Source organism: Stegodyphus dumicola, chromosome 4 (assembly GCF_044657685.1).
Source record: "Stegodyphus dumicola isolate Sdum_Otavi_A_Nest chromosome 4, ASM4465768v1".
NCBI lineage: Eukaryota > Metazoa > Arthropoda > Arachnida > Araneae > Eresidae > Stegodyphus > Stegodyphus dumicola.
The window spans coordinates 146366484-146389456 of record NC_140771.1 but is presented as its reverse complement, the minus strand read 5'-3'; the positions used below and the strand labels follow the sequence as shown (position 1 = coordinate 146389456).

The 22973-nt window shown below is 30.0% G+C and overlaps 1 protein-coding gene across 5 annotated transcripts in view; it reads right to left on the bottom strand.

Moving 5' to 3' along the window:
• LOC118199375 (DNA-directed primase/polymerase protein-like) overlaps positions 1-22973 on the bottom strand; it is a 79835-nt gene that overhangs the window by 23816 nt on the left and 33046 nt on the right. For all 5 annotated transcript variants that reach the window (XM_085815590.1, XM_085815588.1, XM_085815589.1 and 2 more), the window contains 4 exons: positions 19430-19476; positions 17067-17158; positions 15041-15114; positions 10941-11014 (listed from right to left, as the gene is read on the bottom strand). In XM_085815590.1, the coding sequence (XP_085671716.1) occupies positions 10941-11014; positions 15041-15114; positions 17067-17158; positions 19430-19476 (287 nt within the window). The remainder of the gene's footprint in view (positions 1-10940; positions 11015-15040; positions 15115-17066; positions 17159-19429; positions 19477-22973) is intronic.

Sequence of the window (22973 nt, the reverse complement as noted above, 5' to 3'; positions counted from 1 at the left end):
ACTAACATCAAATTTAAAATTAATATGCTAAAAGTAAGCAAGATATTACTCTTAAACATATAAGCTTAATGAAACAGTCTCTTTAAAATAGTTTTAAACAATAAAGGAATCTATTTTGTAATATATCCACCAATGGTACTTTTCCGTTTTGCCGGCGCAAATCTCGCCAAGCAGATTTTATTGGCGACTACATACAGTATACACATAACAAATGTTAGTTCTAAGAATATTTTATTTTGAAGGCACAAACATTTTAATATCATTTAAAATTTTGTAAAAAGCCAATAAATAAAGACAATAAATTTGTAAAAAGACTTTTTTACAAAATAATTTAAGAATTTAATATGCTTTCATGGTTCAAAATCCTGATTCGCTGGTTGATATCATGTAAACCCTAGTGATCTCATCTCACGTAAACTATGCTACAAAAATCTAATTCTCTCAGTAATTATCTACATTAATTTCAAGTTAAATCTTAATTTGGAACACAAGATTAAATGCAAGAATTATTTCAATTCATATGAATAGCTTACTCAGAAATTATGTAAATCCGCAGTGCTTTACTTTGCTAGTGCATTCTCATTAGAATTGATGAGTTAAACCCTTGACTTTCTCTTTTCCATATATTTGCCATATATTTTGAGTTATTGTGAGTATTTACAAACGTAAGCACATCATTCTTGTTGCATATTCATGATGGGTCCCTAAGACACATCAATTTGAAATATGGTCTGTTAAATAATTTTATTGTCATTAATATATAACAGAGGTTGTATTTTTGATGCAGTTTGTGATCATGATGTGTAACAGAGATGACTGAACTTTAATTTTTCAGGTAGAAAACCGTCATTTTTTAATCTAAATTTGCTTCTATTGATTTTAACAGTTGATTCATAGATACAAAAAGCAGTAACAGACTTTAAAATAAAATTTTAAAAATTTCATTTGAGTGAAAAATAACAAAAGTAATTTTAAAAACAGATTAGCTAGACCACATGACTCTTTTGGAAAGAGAAGCGATGATAATGCTCAATACAGAGAAATTGCAATCTGAGATACCAAATTTGTTTTATAATATACTAGCAACTTATCAGATTTTTGCATTTGTTTTAATTTTTCACATACAGCTAATGTGATGACCAATCAGCCCATAGGCCACTAGTGACACCATAAATTTTTATTTGTGGCCACAAATGGATGCCATTTACAGTTCTAGCAAACAAAGATTATCTCTCTAGAAAACTACATACAGTCAAAAGTCATTAATTCAGACACACATAATCCGGAATGATCTATAATCCGGACCTCAAAGCTAAAAACTTTCTGCGCATGCGCCGCGTTGACACATATGCATAGGCGTTTACGCGTGCGCGTAAGACCTTTTACGACTGCGCACATGAGTGTGCGCAAGCAAAGAATACGTTTTCGCATGTGCGTTTTATGTATAACGGACGGTATAAATTAAAATTATGTAATTATCGATTTCAGTTAATATTGATGATTGAATTGTTCCTTAATTTTCAAATTGGATCCGACTTATTATTTTTTGAAGACTGTAAGAGCAATACTATAAAAGTAAACTTGAGCTTTCGATTATGTCAAACAGATTTTCCGATTCTGGAGCTCCCAAAGGATCGTACAAAACGAAAGTATGTTTCGATGTTCATCAAACAAAAAGTGGAATTGCTGCAAAAAATGGATAAAGACATGAAGAATGTGACAGAGAGGTTAGTGAAAACGAAAAAATTTCGATTGACAAGTTAGTCGGTATTCTCGATACAGCAATTACGGGACTTGAACAGCGGAACTTTGTAACTGAACAAGAAATTATGTCTGTTTATAGAATTAAAGAGAAAGTATTATCACATAAAACGAAGCAACTTAAACAATTTACATTGAAAGAAATGTTTAATAAAGTAAACAAATAAATATTAAGCTTTTGTTTTGTAAATTTTGATACCCTTTAGATCATAATTGTTCTTTATTTCATAAATTATGGTTTCATATTTTTAATTTTAGAATTTCTGCATGCCATCTTACGAGATTTAACCTGATGATCTATAATCCCGAAAAATCGATAATCCGGAATCGGCGAAGTCCCGACGAGTCCGGATTAATGACTTTTGACTGTAATAATTACCATTTTGAATTTAACAAATATTCTATTTGTATAAAGCAAATATAAAATTAAAATTTAATTAAGAAATTGTAAAGAAATAAAAATAAAAATAATAATTATTATTATTGCTGCGAACTAACTTACAATATCATTTAAATTCTAAGAGCATATGTAAATTAATTGTACGTATCTAAAGCCATGAAAAAATATATTATTCCAAAAAATTAAATTTATTATTCCATAAAATCGCATAAGTGAATAATTATTGAGCAGACAGGAGACAGACTTACCAAGGGGAATTTGCACCTAAACCTAACTCTTCAATTACTCAATTCGGGTTTCATCATCATATAGGCAAGGGTAAAAGTAAAATTTAAAACCAAAAGTAAAACCAAATGTTGTGAATTACTAAAAAAGAAATTAAACAGTGGATTTTTGATCAAATAGCAAGTAAATGACTGGAGTTAAAATTAATTAAAAGTCAATAAGTCAATTAAGAGTAGAAAACCAAACTAATTTAGAATCTCAAACTACATTGCCTCTTTTCGGCAAAGTGGCAGTTGTGAACATGTATTAGGTGGTAATTTCTTTGTACTTGGGCTGATTTCAGAATGTTTATTGCTGCCAAATGTGATCGATGTAAGTGCCTATTGGAAACTTCCCCAACACGAATTATGCATGTAAACCTAAAATAAACTATATACAACTATCAAAATATAAAAATAAAAATAAAAAAAATAACAATAAAAAGGCTAGTAAATAGCAAGATTTAATTTAACTTACCTAGATCTACATATTTGAGTTATTGAGTTGTACAAGCATTTGCTAACTAGTTCAGTTGAGTAGTTTGTTACTGCTAACTGTAAAAACAGATGGCTCTAATACTATGTAATGTTGAGTGGAAAGCTGCTACCTGTGAGAGCTATTGTAAAAACCTATGCTGTAAATTTTAAAAATGTAAAATGTAATATGCTTGCTTTGTGTGCAAAAATGTTGCTAACTTTGAGTCATGTGAAAATGTAAGAAGTAAAAAATATGAACTGCTACTGTTTGTGAAAATAGATGTTGCAAACTATTAAGCCCATATCACACGGCGTTTGTTTCACATGAACAACTGTTTCGGACAATTTTTATGTCTGTTTTACTATTGAAAGAAAGACGTGCGACTTTTTCCTTCCTTTCGAAAAAAGTTGCAAGTTGTTCGTTTTCAACCAATCAGCTATCAGCGCCGAACGCTGTTATCTTGTTTGCAATGGAGAACCAGTTTTCCCTGTGTTAATCCCAAAGCGATCTGTGGTGATTGGCTGTTGTGACAAAGCAGAAAAATTGTTCCAAACAGTTGTTCTTTCGAAACAAACTGACGTGTGATAGCAGCCTTAAAGGTGTAAAATTTTTTGAAAAAAATCGTTTTGAATAAAAACTTGAATATTTTAATTGAATTACAAAATTACAAATTGAAATATTGTAAGAAATTTTTTGTACTATACTGCATATTTAAAACTGAAGTTACAAGTTCAATCAAAACTTTAATTAAATACTGGCCAAAGGTAAGGAAATTGGGAAAAATAGATAAAAATCTTCACTTAATTCAGATTATAATTGAGAATTTTGAAAAAGAGTTGGCCCTTCATTAGTAAAAGGAAAGAATCCAGTATTGAAAAAATATACATTTTTACAAAAGTATATTTACAAGTAATCCCTTAACTCTTCAAAATCCTCCATTACCCTCCAGTTAAGGTTTAAGGTAATACTATTATCATACCATAAAGAGTTAAAAAATTAAAAAGAAAAGTTAATGCCTGCCTTTTTAATATACAATTTAATAAAATGTTTTGGGACCTGGTTATTAACTTGAACATTAATTAGTTTTATTATTTCTTTCTTTAAATCTTTTATTTCAGCACATATATTTTTAATTCTAATTATTTGGCTATGAAAAGTGTTACCTATTACTTTTTTAGAGATATTAGAGTTCCAATTAATTAGTTTACTTTCAAACTGGAATGTCCTCCTTTCGGCATATGATTTAATTTTGTTGTGTTTAATTATGAGCAGGTCTAGGTATTCAATATTATCTTGATTCGTATTAGTTACAGGGTTCATAGCCACATTTTAGTTAAAAAAATAAGCACCTATAACCACTTTACAAGCACATTTTAAGAAAAAAAATAAGCACCTGTCTAATTACATCATACACAACTGCATAACCTTAAAAATTAGAATTGTAATTTAAAATATCAGAAATGAAGTACTTATTAAGAAAGAATAAGCATTACCTCAACCATGGAAAATAATTACTTTTTTTTTTTTTTAAATTTTAAATAATAGTTCAATTTACAGAACTAGTTTACAATGACAGAAAAAAAAAAAAAACTATGAAGAACTAAACTATATTACAAGATTTAATGATGAAATTTCAGTTCAAAATAGAGAAAATAAATAATAATAAGGCATGTTTATTGTATTTGTTTGGAACCTAACAATAAATACAATTTATTTTTCCACTCATATTGATATTTAAATAATTTAAATCTAAATTCTGAACATTTTCTAAATTTTCATTGTATATCAGTTTTCTCTTAACAGAAATTGCAAGCAAAGTAATTTAAGTAAAAATGAGAAACATTTCTGAAATCAGAAGACAGATATTTGCTTCATGCAGCCATCTTTAACAGTAAAAGCTTAAATAACTCGCATACTTGGAATTGGCGAATATTCTGACAGTCGAGCGTAACTTGAAGGAGCGGAGGGGGGTAGACTGTAGCCGCTCTTTAGATTTTTCCGCTAATAAATGCTTTTGACATTTCAATATGTGCATCATATAAAAATAAACCAACGGAACTAAAAAATATTCTGCTTAGTAAGCACAGTAAAACGCTTTCAGTTAGTAAGTAAGTGTTCATAAACAAATCTCGGACTGAACATCAAAATTCATTATCTCTGCAAAATATCGCAAACGTTATTGCGCAATACGTGCGCCTTAATTCTTCCCTACGTGATATTACGCAATCGGAATCAACAACTGCCGGTATTGGGAGAATAAAGAACTAAATAACTGGGGTGTTTTTCATTCTAATTTTCAACAGACGGCGTTAAATTTCCGGAATAGAATCATTCTTCGCTTGGGTTGGTAGACCGCAGAACTTTTAGTCCTATTCAATCCAGATTGGAAAGTAACCAAAAAAAAAGTCTGTTGCTTGTTTTGCAGTGAACTGTAACAGTTTCAATATTCAAGATTTTGCGGAGAAAGGGGAGACCTCCCAACCTTCTTACTATATAATGTATTGGCCAAAAAAATGAAATTATTTTGACTATTCGATTACTTTCCCTTTATTTAAGCCATTCCGAATATTATTCCTTAGAAAGCTAACCTGTGTTAAAACACAACCATTTTTGGAAGTTTACTATACTTCAGCAGTTACTGCAACTATGCTATTATAAACATTCATACATATGCTCATAATATAAGCATAACGATCATAATAAACACGAATATGAACTGACCAAGCAGAACGAGAATGCAAATTTTTAAGATCTTGATAGAAATTCAAACGTGTGTAGTATTTGGGTGGGAGGAAAAGAATGCCGAATGTAGCGGAATTTTCTACTGCTTTTGCAATTCTTTGACCAATAGAACGACGGGCACCTGTCTGTACTCTTTGTGCACACAAAAGGTTATGTTAATGCAGAGAAATGGGGAAAAGCTATTTCCGGGAGTATGACTCACCATCTGACATTCCATATTAGGAAGAAAAGTTGTTTATTTAGTTTCGGCTTTGGTATGGGGTAAAATAACGCGTTCATAAAAAAAAAAAAGAAAAAAAAAAAAAAGAAGAAGCACTAAAAACAAAAAAATAAGGACTTTAAAGAAAAAGTAAGCACCTATAAGGGCCTTTATATTTTATTTTCAAATATAAGGACTTATAAGCACTTATAAGGACCGCTACGAACCCTGAGTCATATTAAGTGTTAAATTATCTGGGTAAATTTTGAATTGTTCAAAAGCATAACTATTATTGAAAGTTATAATATCATCAATGTATCTAAATGTATTTGCAAATAACTTTGATTCATTCTTAATTATTTAACTGCCTTGTGCAAAGAATTTAAGATCAGATTTCAAAATTTGAGAAATACTGTCTGTTGCATGCAGAAAACCTAGGCATGTTGAGAAAACACCTATAACAACACTAGCTACACAAAGATATAACTATGCAATACTAGTCAATAAATTTATGGATCTGGAGGCTATTTAAGAGAAAAAAAAACGAAAGAAGAAAAGTTGAATATTGAAAATATAAGAGTATACTGAAATGTGCTCACTTTTTTAGATGTTGCATTAATGATCTACCTCAAATCTTACTTAATTTTATTTGACTCTTTTCTGTCCCAAAAGTTGCTACCTATTATTAAACGAGCATTACCACGAGAAGTAATGTTTTATGGAAATTGAGTTATATGGCCTTTGTTTATTATTTTAAAGACTAGTAAATGATGTGCAGTTTGAAAGTGATTTAAAATCACTATATGCAATATATAATTAAAAAAATTAAATTAATAATTTTTAAAAAATATTGTAGCTTGAATTTTTTTTAAATAATAACTACATTTCGAAAATAGAATAATTGATTGTTACAATATGAGTTGCATTTAACAGACCAATATATTGCTTACAGTTTGCAAGCCACAACTTAAGAATGCATATTACATATCACATGATAATATATTATATTATTAAATTTTATATATTTAAAGACATGCAGTTTTAAGTAAGTGTGATATATTTGTATGATTCTGAAACATCTAATTCAACTGCATCATTATGTGAGAGCATCATTTTCTTTTTTGGCTAGAATTTTTTAACTTTAAAAATTTCAGAAATCTTTGAAGTTTAAAATGTACTGATCAGAAATCAAAACGTTACAAGGTACAAAATATGTTTTCCACAAGTAATTTATAAATACTGCCCTACAGTTTTTTAAAGCAAAAAATTAAGGATGCTGATTAAAACGAGACCAGCATCAAGAAGAAAATATTTCCATGCCTCAAGCAGAAGGCATCTCTGGCACTCTTTAATATAATGTTGTCACCATATATAAAATTTATTGGAGAAATTAAAGCAACAAGGATCAGTGTAACATTGATAAATTTGCAAAACTAGTTTCAAAGGTTTAAATATACAACCTTCGTATTCAACTGCAGAGGTGCAAATGAAGAAAGAGAAGCCAATGATAAGGCAATAAGAATGAGAGCAAATTAAGCTACTGGCACCATCTGTTGATGAAAAATTAAAACATTTGTGAAATAATTTCCTTAAAAGCTGAAGGTAAAGATGGATTGGAATTAAGATCATAATAAACACGAATATGAAGGAATAAACACGAATATGGAGCGAACGGAAGATGTTTTCTAATTAATTTTGGCTGCAGAAAAATGGAAAATGTGATTTCTTGACCAACAGACGATTTATGAATTTCTTTTTCCCTAACATTACCTTATGTTCCTTAGCATGAAATTTAAGGCTTTCTTTGTTTGACTATTGTAAATTAAACCATACTGGCAAGGAAGCCTGCATATAATTCAAGAGTTTATATCTGGTATGTGGTCCTTAGTATGGAACTATGAATTTTATTGACAGAAGAGAAAATGACCTGAAAGCTGAATTTTTGTAAAATATATGCAATTTTGTAGCTAATCGATGGAAAGAAAGGAATGATAACAGAATTCTAACACAAATGGACACTTTTTGAATATGTTGAGACGAGAATTTTTTAGCCAGTTGGTCAATTTTAGGTGAAAAGTCTCTGTCAGTAGCAACTGCTTTGAAGTATTTCAGTTCTTGATCAAGAGCTGACATGGAGAAGCAAACCTGAAGTGCACGGAAAGTAAAGTTAACTTCTTTAGTCGAATGACATGGAATGGGGTGGAAAGCAAACAGATAAAGATTTATGATAATCAGTCGTAATAAAGTTGGATATGTTGCATTTGATCAAGATGTTGAGGAATGGAAGTGAATTGGATATCTCAGGTTCAAAAGTGAATTGAATAGCAGAATCAATGGAATTCATTATAGAAAGAATATTATTAAAATCACATTTTATACTGTCAAACATGGCAATATATTGTCAACATAGCGGAACAATACAGAAAAGTTTAAAATTTCAAATAGTGCGTACAGATATCAGCAAGGTAGGACTAAGAGGGCTTCCCATGACTAATTTCTAAGTTTGGTTGTAATACTTACTTTGGAAAACAAAATAAGTGTGTTTCAGACAGATTTTCAGTTAGGGAAATTAACTCATCAGTTTTGATACAGAAGAAATGAAATTCTCAAAATCTAAATTCTGGATGGTTAAGTGAACCTTTCACTGGAACATTGGCTACTAATGATTTTACATCAAAAGAAACCATGATGAAATTTCTACAGAAAAATGCTTTTTACTTTTTTAATACATTGTATTGAATTTTTTATAGTGTAAGAGTTATTAACTAAAAATTGTTAAAAAAGTTGAAAATTTAGAAACTAAATATTTAGCTAATGGGTATGAGCCAGCGCTTAATTTGAAACAACATTTACCACAGATGGGCTAAGTGATTTTTTTAATTGCATCAGAAAGATTTGTGAAGATTTAATTGCAGTTTTTATTTTGGAGAGGTCTGAAGTAAAGGATCTTTAAGGATCAGATTATATGGACCAACGTTTAATACTTTAGCAACACCATCACTATATGTATTTTTGTCCATGATGACTATCTGGCCATCCTTGCTGGTATTTAAAGTTATAATGTATGGGTTAGAATGAATTTAGCACTATGCAGCTTTTTCTCTCATGTTTAGATTAGGATTCAAAGGTTTGCAGTTAAATTTCACATTTTGGGAGATAAGATGCATTTCTGCATATCTGAAACTTTACTGAATTCGAAAGCTTTTTTTCATAGGAACTAAAGTCTTTGGAATCGAAGGTTTTGAGGTTAGTGGGAAATTAAGATTATATTCCAGAATTCTCTTTTATTCCTCTGACGAACTAACATTAGAAATGTTGACTTACTGTTTGCAATGGGAAGATTTTTGAAATATTTAAATTGGAAGACTGTAAAAGAAAGAGGTTTGGGAATTTAAATGCAAGGGCCCTTTTATGATGGTTAATTGCCTTCACAGTTGTAGACGAGAATCTTTGATCAATGTCAACCAATTCTAGATGCAAATTAGCAAGTTCCAGACAAAGCTTATACAGCTCAAATTCAATTTGGATAACTGTTAACATATGACTCTTATGATGGACTGAAGAAAGGCTAGTTTGCAATTTAAGAGAATTTTTAGACACGACTAGAAGACTTGTCATTATATTTAATCTGAAAGAAATTGGAAATAGTTTTTTTACACTCGCACTTTAAAAAAGTAAAAAGTTAAAATCATTCAGAAATTTCTGGCATTTCAGGTGTAAATTTTTGAAACTATTAATGGCTGAAAACATGATAAAAAAATGAAAAATCAGAATCAATTTAACTTTAATTAATTTAACTTTAGAGTTCCTTACTTTGTAAATGCTATGTTACAGTTGAACATGAAGAATCTTAAGAACTAGTAAGTGAATAATCGCTTGAGCTCGTGTGACAAGAAATAACAAGATGGAAGGGTAAATAACCCTTTATTATTCAAATAAGATTTAACAGAACTCCATCTTGGAGTGTACAATAAAAGCCGACACTTGGGCTTTAACTTAAGAGGCTAAGAAGTAAACTAAAACTAATCTAAAGAGATATACCTGAAGCTATCAAAGTTATAACGGAGTTGGCTCCTTAAACACGAGATGACTGCAAAGCTATCAAGGGCCTAAGTACGACCGAGCATAATAACAGCTTTGAGAGAGAGTAGCCAAAAAGGCGTACGCGCACTAATCAGAAACTCTGATTCTCTCTAACTCAGCAAGTAGAACTACGTGTTTAAATACCGCTCCTCCTCATAATGTATTCAGACGTGATTCTAAAACTATGTCTGGCCGGAAGTAGTTAAGTTGAAGTTAAGAATTTGACAGGAAAGAAGTTTAATTCAAAATTTAACTGTTAATAAAATTAACATAATCCTTACAAGCTAACCAATAGTAAAGCCTGAAACATTTAAATAAATTGATACTAAAATTGAATAAAATTAAAAAACTAAGCTCAAGCAAGTATTAAATTAAATATGCAAAACACTAAATCAAATAAGAAAAAATAAAAAACAATCAAATGAGGTAAACTTATAAATCAGACTTAAAGAATTGGGGAAAAAAATAAACTTACTAAAACTCATACAGCAAAATTTTAATCCAATTTTCTCCTTCCATGTCCATACTCCTGGATTAAAATTGTGCCATATGATACTTTAGCAATTACATCATATTGGCAGACTATTGAGATGCATTTAGAGCACATAGCTATTTGATTCTTATAATATAGTATGTGAATGCAGTGATAAGCTAGAAGTTACTGAAATTGAGCTGGGAAATTTTGCTTTATCTGCTGCATAATCCAGACTGACTAATTGCCATGATTTTTAGTTGCTCAGTAAAATTTTCAAGGCATGCTTTCATTAGAAAGCAAATGCCTAGATAAATGATAACTAGTACACTGCTTCAAATGCAGTCAACAAAGGCAGGATCTGAGCTCTACCTAAACATTAAAATAAGGTCACCGATATAAATGATACCTACTTTTCAAAATAATCAACTTTTAATTTTGAAGAAAAGTAATTTTTTTATGTACTACTGAAACAACCAGAACTTTCAAAGCAAATCATCACATGTAAATAAATACAAGCACAAACATATTTAGTTACTTACCAGCTTGAATATTGTTCTCAAACCCAATGTCTTTCCTTGGCAAAATTAAGTGGACACTGAATTTTTTATCCGTACTACAATGGAAGGGGGAAATACACATCAAATATAAACAGATCAATTTTTTAATTCTTTTTAAATTGTTACCACAAAAGTCTTACATTACAACAAATAATTATAAATATATCCAGTTTATGTGTGCACTGAAAATACATTAATAAAACAGCAGGGACAGATTGTAAGAAAATTAAACTAAAAATAGAAAAACAGATTGATTAACAAAAATAATCAACCATTAAAACATTTTACATAATAAAATTAAAAGCTTGAATTATTAATTTTTAAATAAAACCCATATAATGTTATTTACACATTAAATAATCACATAAAGAGAAAGAAGAGAAATATGATCAGATTTTGCTTTAAGACCCAGAGAAATAACTTATTAGGTTTGAATTTTTTACTTTTTGCAAAATGTATCTAAATTTGAAGGGGCTAAAAATAGCTTCAAATCAAAAATGCCAACAACAGTTTCAAAGCAAATTTGGGTAGAAAGTTTCTCAGATACTTTTGCATTTTATTAATAAAAGCTGATGGAGATCCTGCCAAAATTGCACCAATGACTTTTGTGGAAGTTTTAAGGAAAACACTGCTGTTCATTTAGTTAGATCATCATAAATCACCCTTTATTTAGATTATCAGATGACTCTTTATTCAGTTAGATATTCACAGATGGCTCGCTCTTTAATTAGAAAACCAATATATGCAAATTACAAATATAACATATTAAAATTTAAATAATTACAAGCTCAATCTTTGAGATTATCTGATGAAGAAATTCATTGAAACTAGTGCCAATCATTCTGGCAGTAAAAAAACCCCTAATGGACTATAAAGTAACAAAAATACTGTCACATTCTTTATGAAATGGATATTGCATAAATTCACTTGAATATGAATCTAAGTGATGTCACACTGTTCCACAATGTCTTTTACTGTGCAATTTTCATGAACTTTACAGTCTGCTGCTCGCTATTCTGTAGAAGGCAGGTCCAAAATGTTAACCTCCTGCCCCCCCCCAAAATGCAAGGGAAAAAACACAGAAATAACAATGAATTTAAAAAATCCTTATAAAATCTAGCCTGGTTACTGAAGAGCGGGGTCACATAAAACCAAAACAAAATTCTTATGAGTGTTTTGTGACATAACAGCTACCCATTATTAAGGATATATTTAATTATTGAATTGGCACATTCAAAGTGTTCTGAAAATCTTAAATATTTAATTTATTAAAAAGCATTAATACTCCTTTAATTTTTGTATTAAATTAGTTGTTCTATATTTATGATATTATCTTTGAAAAAAGAAGTGTTCGTTATCATAAATTAATAATATTTGCAGTCACTTTACAAGTGGAAGTTTAAAGTCATTATGCAAAAAAGTATTATGCAAGTTCATTAATAAATGTATATTAATATCGCTTTATTAAATAATTATAAAATGAGTAATATTTAGTTAGCAATTTTTGTTTGTTATGCAATATATGTGTTCATGAATTTCAGCTTTTGTATATGATATAAAAGTCTAAATTAATAGATTTCAAATATTACATAATAACTTTAAAATACAACTTGATGTATCTGTAATTTATTAATAGGTTCATAACATTAAATACATAATATTTGATTGTAATGAAAGTTTTCTACCCAAAAAAAGTTCTTAATAAAGTTAGAAAAAAAACCCACGAAAAGCAGTACCTTTAGTACAGATAGAAATCACCACCCAAATCCATGATTTTCTGCCTACATTTTGGCAGTTTTTCAAAGCCTTTGGCCCAGAAACTTGGTGGCCATGAGTCCAAAAATAGATCAACCTCATTTCAGATATATTGTGTAAAATGGAAGATAGCACCAGCAAGATGTAGCTGCAGGTATGAAAAAAGTAGAAGTCTGAAGGAGGAATGTCAGGGCAATATGGTCTTGCATTATCTTCATGGAACATTAACTTTTTGCACTGGAACACAGTTAGAGATCACAGTGTCAACACGGACTAGCATATCATCGTAAACCTTACTGTAGAGGGTTTTACCTTTTTCCAGATACTTTTTATGTGGATAACACCACGGCAATCTCACCGGATACAAACTATGATCTTTTTGTTAATCAAATTGCACTTTCCGAAGATGCCGATGTCATCACTGGGCAAAGACCAACCCCCTTTTAGACCTGCGTTGTTGAACTAAATTCGCTTTTCATTACAAGTGATGATCCGTTCTAGAATTTGCTTTTGTGTTGATATTTGAGCAGATTAGTGCAGGCCCAAACAATTCTGTCCTTATCTGCTTGAGTCAGCTCATGCAACACCCAGCAATTGAACTTGTATGTCAAGTTCATGCAATGCAGAGTGCGACTAACGAATATGGCACTAATGTCTAACTCCTTAGCAAGCTTTTGAGTGGTTGCATACTTATCGTTTTTCACAAGTTCTCATAGGCAGGTCTCATCAATATTAGTAGGCCGCCCAGAGTGCTCTGCTTCTTGAATGCCATAGTCCTTGTTTTTGAACTTTTGGTACCAAACCTTCACAGTGTGATATGATACAACATTAGTATCTAAAGCTATACGTATGATTTGGTCACATTCTGTAGCTGACTTTTTGCAACAGAACTGGAATAAAATGGTGGTTCTAATCTGGTAGCATGATAGTTCCATTTCAGACACCTTGTACTTAATGTTTTTTTTTTTTTTTTTTTTTTTTTTTTTACAAATTTCACAATACAGTGCAAATTTTTTCAAATGCCAAAAATCGTTTGACAAAATATGATTAAAGATGCCAACATGAATTGTTTGCGCAGACGATATTTGCAGCGGCAGAAAACTTTCATTAAAACCTGATGTTTATGCAAAAAACTTGAAGAAAGAAACTGCAGCAACGGACAGCAGGCTAGCGAGAGAGAAACGATGAGAAAAAAAACTGTGCAAATTAAAATATGAATGCTAGTAACCTTATGGTTACACTTTATTATTCAATAGTTAGGTCATAATTTGCATGTTTTAAAGGGATATCTAGCTGAAGCTATATGTAAGTGCCTACGTTATTAGCATTACATAAGAATCATTTGACAAGAATTTATTTTGAAACAACACAATTTAGACAGATTTATTATAAGTATGTTACAATTTTGGGGATAGAAATGTTTTGAAATTCATAAAATTGAAAAGTAAACTTAAGAGGTTATTGCAGATTGAAGTCATTCTTTTAATTCACTTTTTTTTTTAATAGTATGTGTGTTTGTGCCGTTGGCTGCTCCTTGAATAAGACCAAAAATTTATCAACTCAATTGACTTTTTGTCTATGATTTAATTTGGTGACATTCTGTAGCTGACTTTTTGCAACAGAGCTGGAAGTAAATGATGGTTCTAATTTGGTAGGGTGACAGTTTCATTTCAGACACCTTGTAGTCAATAATATTTTTTACAAATTTCACAACATTCTAAAGCATGTCTCTTTCTTTTAAATGCCAAGAATTGTTTGACAAAATATGATTAAACACGGCAACGCAAACTGTTTGTGCAGACGATATTTGCGATGGCGAGAAACTTTTCTTAAAAACCCGATATTTTACTTAAACATTAATAATTAACATTAGCATTAAATATTAGGAATAAAAAATTTCTAAAATTTACTTCTATGAATACAGTACTATTGAGCATTGATATGTTTGGAGAAAGATCTTGTTGTTTGTAAACCATATTCATCACATGCTGAATTTCTCCTCCCTTTGAGAGAACACATTTAATCTTTTTAATTTAAGGAGAAACATACGGAATTTCAAAAACATTTGAAGATTTCTTTCAGTTACTGCATGTAAAATATGTTTCACTATGTTATGTTGGTCTTTCTTAAAGGTACCAACAACAAACCAAAAGTGAATTTTAACAAATGAAAAGCAATCATTAAACAAAACGTTTTCTTAAAAAGAACAGAATATATAGAACCTAAAACGAGTAATGGCATTTATTATATTTTTAAGAGAACAGAAAATAAACAGATTAATTTCTTAGAATTAAACACAAAATGCATAAGACTTAAATTTTACATACCTAGCATCTAGCCATAAAATGTCTGATGCATCACAGGATATATTATGTTCTTCTAAGAAAGCAGCAATAATGCACTATATAGAAAATATTCAGTAGAATTATTTTAAAACAAGAATATTAAACAGCATCTGAACTATATTGTATCAATGTGTTACAACTTTTTCTTTTATCAGTAGTTCATAGGTTTAATTTAAAAAATAGGTGCTTATTTTTCAGACAGGGCACATACTAGAGAAATACAGTTACTGCGTCAAGTTTTGTGCTTTTTTTTATGATAAATACAAATGAATCAGTACAAAAACCTGTGAAAATTTCATTAAATCACATAAGCATCATATTGCTCCATGATTTTTTGTCATCTCAAAGGCAGCTGAAAATTACTTTTTTGCAAAGTCATTAGGTTTATTTGTTATGAAGTTATCGAGGTACTGTTTGACAATCTCCAAAGAAATTAATTCCATGCCTTTTGAAGTGATCTGAACAGATGAAAATCTGCAGGAGCAATACAATATAATAAATATGAGAGGTAACACAAAACATCCCAGCCACGTTCGATAAGTTTTTGGCTGACGTTCATCAAAATGTGCAACTCAGCACCATCATAATGAAAGACAATACGACAATTGGTAAGTTCTGGACACTTTGCTTAGATTTCTGCTTTTAAAACTGCCTTTTGGGAATTCTATTTTTCTGAAATTATTATCTGATCTGGTGGAACAATTCATAGTACATAATTTCTTTGTAGTCCTAGCATACATTAAGGCATTGCTTTTTTGGAATACAATCCCCCTCTCAGTGTCACTAAAGAAGGTTCCTTTTGCTCACCCAGTGATCTTTATCGTATAATATTACTGCACAGCATCCACAATTCAATTAAAAAAGAGCTTCTTTATTTATTTTCAGCAAAGAATCACATGCTGAAACTTGAGCAATTATTCTCTGCTCTGTTAAAATAAAGGGTACCCAAATATCGTAACAGCTCAGATATCGGATCTTCTTCAAATAACAGTGCACTGTACTTTTTGGAATGTTTAGTCTTTCTGATAGTTTCTGACCTGTATAATATGAATTTTTTAAGAAATAGCTTCCTTTCACAAGTATCTATCTACAAAAAAATATCATTCAGAGAAAATATCATCTTTGAGGCTTAAATTTCCATGCTTAAACTTCTCAAAGCACGCACCTTCACCTTTGAACTGTGTCATCAGAAACAGCACTTTCTCCACATACAGCAAAAATTTTATAAGCAGACTGATCAGAATTTCTTTCTTTCTTTATTTTAAATAAAAGAGCAAAATATGAACAGAATGAATTTTTTGGATTCTCCATTCTTAGCACTACACTGAAACAAGACTTATGCTGCAACACATGCAACATGAGCCAAAAATACCATATTTAAACATCCTTTTTGATGAAGGTCACACTTTACAGCAGTAAAAAATTTAGAAGTGCTTCGAATTGAAAAACCAAAGAAATTTCCTGATGACCCAATGCAAAGCATGCCATACATTTAGGATGGTTGAGAGAATCATTTTCATTACTAACAAAAATTGCAGGAATGTAGCAGATTTGACTTTTGCATAGCTAATTCTAACTTTTTATAAATTTTGATGGATATAGTATTGAATTTGCAGGTCATAAAGATTATAATAATAATAATTTATTATAGTGCCATTCTGATCAGATTCAAAACAGGTATGTTTTTTAAGCCTTGTCAGAATACTACTTATATATATATATATTAATATATTTATATGTTTCTCTTGTGAGTTTCAGCTTGTGAAAATTATATACAGAATTGTTTAAACTGGCAAAAACAATTTAACAAAAATAATGGTATACATTTGAAATAAAATATACTACAGAAAATATTTTTAAATGTTCAACAATTTTTCAGAAACATCACTCATAATTTATTATCACAGGAAGGGACATCATGCAAAGGATGTAATATTACTTTAATACATTACATGGAAAATGTTTATTAAAATTATAAAAATATTTTGACACACATACAGACACACACCTGTATAAATATTTTTGTCAGTGCATTCCCATCTTTAGAAGGATTACTGTCCCGATTAAATTCCAAATCAAAATAAAGCTTGCAAGGAAAATCTACAAATAAAAATTTAACTTTATTATTTAGGAAGTATATGAGCACATACAAAATTAGATATTAATAAAAAAAATTAAGATTTCAGAGAATATTTATGACAATAAAAATTAATTAAGAAGAATTAAATCTAATTAATAAGCACTTCCCAAAAAAGTTCTATTTAGTTGTCAGGAAAGAAAAGAAAAGAAAGGTGGAAAGTGTAGAAGACTTGAATGCTATCAAATTTAGTGTTGTTATTTTATTTTGAAGAGAAAAAAAGGCAAAATCAATGGTATGAATATGAGGTAATTAGTGAAAATTCACAAAACATTCAAGGCCTGGCATTTACACTAATAATTTTATTTTATTTTCAGGAATTTGCTTTAAAATTTCAGTGGAAAGGATGTATATGAGAAAAAAGCAGTAGCATAAATAAATGTAATTAAATACAAATTATAGCCACTTATAGTCTGAAAATATATTCAATTCCATTATTTAGGTCAAGATTACCATTTATTTAATTGGATGATATTTTTATACATTACACTAAGCCTACATAGATAGATTTTCTTCATTAAGTAGCACATTTTTTTTTTTTTCTTTAAAGTTTGTTTGATACTGAAATTGCATGTTAGTATTAACAAACAATGCAGTGTAACTTCATGTAACTTTATGATTCAGCTTTCTGTTGTATTCGAGAAATCCAATGAAACTTAAGGTAATTTAAAGTTCAGTCTTTAATCTGATTCTGGATTTCCACATTTTCATTGGAAATCTAACTTTATGCAATTAAAATCCAAGCATTGGTGAGTCATCTTTGTCACATTTTGAGTAGATAGTAGATGTATATCAAATCCTGTAGAAGGTCAAATCTACATATATCCATTTTGTGCCAAAAATATTAGTTTCTAAAACATTCCCAAACTCTGACATGAATATGTGACAGTTAGGGGATGAATGAGGAAATGCTTTGTCACACCCACATGTCGGCTCGGAAATGAATTCATTTCATGCTGGCATGTCTGCACAAAATCCGTCAGTCACTACAAAAAAGTTAATATGTTTTAAGGTGACTAGTTAAATTTCTAATTTCAGTATCACACTAAAATACTTATTGTACTAAATAAATTTATAAAGAGTTAAATCTTGAGTTAAACTGTTCTTGATTTATTAATTTATCCTTTTTTAACGCAGTTCTAATGTTCAACTGAGTAAAGAAAGCTGAAATAAAAAAAAATAATAATTCAGATTTCAACCACTATATCCACTTTTTTACACAATGCAAAAAAGATGTTATGGAGATTAGGAACTTTTTAAAATGCCTGTGATTAATGGCATAAAATCATTCTTCGCCCTGCTTTTGATGAAAAAATATTGAGTTTTACTGAGTTATTGAGTTCAGGTTATTGTACCAGAACTGTAGGAATAGTTTAGCAGTACTGTAAGAATATTGGTGTTTGAAAGTCTTTCAAAAAAGGACCTATATCAAGGAATGGTTAGAAAAAGATGAATACTAAATTTGAAGACACTAGGCACAGAGCTGGATTAATTATTAAGTAAAATAAGCACATGCTTAGAACATCAGAGAAAGGGGACACCACAAAAGTATCATACTGTAGTTTTACCATGGAATATACTGAGGAAGTCACTGTTATGATTGACAAAGCATCCTGTTCCAGATATTCTTCAATATGTTTTTGGTGCCACATGTTACCTAATCCTCAACCTTTGATACAAATTCTGTGATCCATTTCCTAGACAGTTTTTGGTGAGAATAAACTATTGACAATGCATAGCCTTGGAGCATGTGATCAGATAAGGCAGATTTTTACCCTATATGGAGCATAAAAATACTCAAAATTGTTACATATGCGATACTGCAAGTCCCAGTGTTCAGCACAAACAGCCTCTGCATTATGATTATGTAACTGTATGGTGTGGTTTTACTGCTGACTTCATTCTTGGCCCTTTCTTTTTTAAAGACAGTATTTTTCAGGGCCCTAAAACAAGTTGTCAAATGTGCTTATTACTGCAAACTTCTGCAGTAGCAAGTCATTCCTGCTTCACAAGAACAAGAATATTTAGAGATCACTGTCTTCACATAAAATGGCACGGCAAGCCATAGTACAGATTAAAACATAAATCACAATATGCAGTAGTTTAGCTAGCATTTATTATTTTTAAACTGCAATTTTAAATCTGAAATATCAAATTTTTGAAAATATGATAAAAACTTTAGATAATAATTCAAAAATAAGAATTTTATTAAACAATGAAATAGTTTCTATTACTTTCTCTTATAACTTCATATGAACATCTTTCATACACAGGTCTAGATCTGTAAGAAAAAGCATTAAAAACTATAAACAATGGGTAAAACTTTTCCAAAAGATAAAAAACAAAAATCAATGAAAACATTTTATTATTTTAAGATACAAAAGAAGTAAAATCTATGCATCAGTTTAATTCGGAAAAACATAAATGAAGCACAGAGTTCGTACAAATTTCTGCACACTGAAATTAATTACTTTTAAGGTATCCGACCTCATACAAAAGACGATTTTTGGTCAAAATTTCGATTTTTACTTTATTACATTATCTTAAAGAATACATCTTTAGCTATCAAATACAAGTTTTTGCTTGTTGATAGGTTAATTAGAACTGAAGTTATAAGCATTTTTCTGTAACTGAATAAACCGGAATTTTCAATATTCTGGGCCGGAAGTGAGCGTTTAAATAGATATACCTATTTAGAAACTTTATTTATCATCAAGATTTTGTAAATTATAAACCTGCGTACTAAGTTTAGATATTTTGTAACACATTTTAAGAATCTGGTGTTAGTTTTTTCCCTTAATTTTGTATTTAGTTTGGTGCAGAGGGTATTCGACGTTGAATGTATGTGTTGCTGCTTTGTCGATTAGCGTTGACTTGCTTGATTAAGTGCTTGATTTGAAAGCTATATCACATTTCTGCATCATTTGCAACAAAATAAACAGAATGGCATGCAATCTTCAGCACAACATATGTAAAGCGTAATATAATTGTTCTGCAAATTATAAAGAAGCAGCTTTGGGTATGGAAATAGTTGGTGCTTATTCCCTGTTTGAATGATCTATTACATTACGAAAGCTGAAGCACACGGAGTATTATGAGGATATGGATTCTAAGGGGTTTTTAATTGTGAAAGATATATATATGGTAAAGATTCGGTCAAGAAAGTGGAATGCATTGAACGTGTACAGAAAAAGGTTGGTAGTCAGCTATGAAAAGTAAAAAACTCCGCTCCTGAATTGAAAGGAAAAGGTAAACTGACTGATTCTTTTATTGATAAACTGCAGAATTAGGAATTGCAATTAGAAGTCATGTTTGAAACTTAATTGAGATGCAGCAGGTTGTACTAACTGCTTGTTCCATTGTAGCTCTTCTTCGAAGCCAATGCCCTCCTCAATAATCAATGAATTGGTGCAACTATGAATGTGTGATCGCAGAAATCAGGAAAAAAATCAGAAAGAAAAAAAATTAGGCAAAAACCTCTGGTATATCAATATATATTTTGAATTTAATTAAACCTACATATATGGAGTTGACTACATAAACAAGAGTTACTAAAAAGTGTCTACATGGCAAAACTCAAAATATCAAGGAACGTTTTAATGGCATTTTATTGCAAATTGTTCCGAAAGAAACATTCATAAACTTCCGAATATTAATGTTTGGAGCAAATGTAAATGTTGGGTTATTTAATGTTATTCAATGATGGATTTATAGGTTTGCTTGAAGCATTTTCAAGGTTAGGTATGTGCCCTGAATTTTACACTGAGCAGGGAATTTGAAAACTTGATAAAGTGCAAAATCATGACTTTTGGTGGCATTCCACAAGTTTTACAAAAACCCAAAGAAAAAATTACGCTTTGTTCGAAAGAAAAGGTACAAAGTTTGGGAAGAAAAAAACAAGGTGTTAAGTTACAAAGCAGGGGAATTTTAATTATCAGGAATGCTTCTTTCACTAAGAAATTGTTTTATGAAAACTTTAAACTTGTTTTCTGAAAAATGTTTTTTCTGTAAATATTGCCAATGGTAACAGCCATAACTCAAAATTTTATGGATAAAATTTAATGATACTTCCTATACATGTTTCATATAATCTGATGCATGCTTTGAAGCAAATGATTTTAGAAATATTAATTAGAAGTTGAATTGTTACTTTTTATTTTTAGATTTTGGATGCAATAATAGGAAAATATACAGTAAATACTATACATTTTGACATATCTCAAGAATATATGAATATTTCTTAATTATTTTGCTTCATTGCATACAAAACAAGTGTACATATAAATACAAATTTAAAAAAAACTGCATATTTATATATACATTGTTCACTGTGATTGTTGCCGTAAAGGCAAAATTTAAGCAAAAATTATCCTTTTTTTCATTATTTTTCAAAATTAAAATTACTTAGCATTATGTTTGAAATTGTTTTCACTCATTAATATGCTTATCTTCAAATTAATATGTTTATAGTTAAAATAAAAACCATTTTTAAAAAAATGGTACTCGAACGAGGTCGGATAAGAACATTTAACAGCCATTGATGAAAAAATTAAGGACCTGTCAGCAAAGAGAACTGAATAAATTAAAGTAATTATTTACCCCTGAACTTCACTTTTGTAATACCATTCTCACAAAAAAATTAATTTATAAGTAGGATACATTATTTTTAAACATAATCTAATACTTAACATAACTATAGAACAAATTTCAGAATAAAATCAACTCTTTCTATTAATTATTTGTAAAATTTATCAGGTAATTAGCATTAAATTACAAAATTCCTCCAAAATTTACACTTATATCATTTCTATTTTATACTATTTAAAAGCAAGATAAAATTTAGCAGAAAAACATATCTTTATTCATCAATCTCAAGATACATTGCCAAAAGTGTATGGCGAACACTAGGTAATCTTTATGATGATAGCCACAAATTCGAAGCTTTTCAGATATTGCAAATAAAAAGTGAAATTCTCCAATTAAAGAATTTTGTAAAGAAATGTGGAGAAGCGGTAATCAGTGAAGATGATATAGTAGACATTTTTCATTGCAATGACAATGTCTTACTTATCAATTAAATAATATAGGGCAAAATCTATATTATGGTTCTAAATTCAGGAAATATCACTATTGACAGTGAAGACAGTGATACAGAGTTTCTTGAGAATGAAAAAATTTTGATTGGCAATTTAACTGAAATTCTTCACATGGCAACCACAACAGCTTGAACTATGGAACTCTGTAACTAACAAGAACTATCTATCTCTAAAAATGAAGAGAAAGTATTAGCACAGAAAATGAAGCAACTTTCATAGAATGAAATGTTTAACAAATGAAGCAAATAAATACAGTCAAAAGTCGTTAATTCGGACACCCATAATCTGGAATGATCTATAATCCGGACCTCAAAGCTAAAAACTTTCTGCACATGCGCCGCGTTGACACATGCGCATAGGCATTTATGCGTGCGTATAAGACCTTTACGACTGCGCATATGCAAGTGCAGAATACATTTTCGTGTGCGTGTTTTATGTATAATGGAGGGTATTAGCTAAAATTAACTAATTATCTATTTTAGTTAATGTTAATGATTGCGTTGTTCCTTAATCTTCGAATTGGATCCCGCTTATTATTTTTTGCAGACTTAAGAGCAATTTTATAAAAGTAAACTTGAAATTTCGATTATGTCAAATAGAATTTCCGATGCTGGAACTTCCAAAGGATCTACAAAACGAAAGTATGTTTCGATGTGCAACAAATAAAAAGTGGAATTGCTCC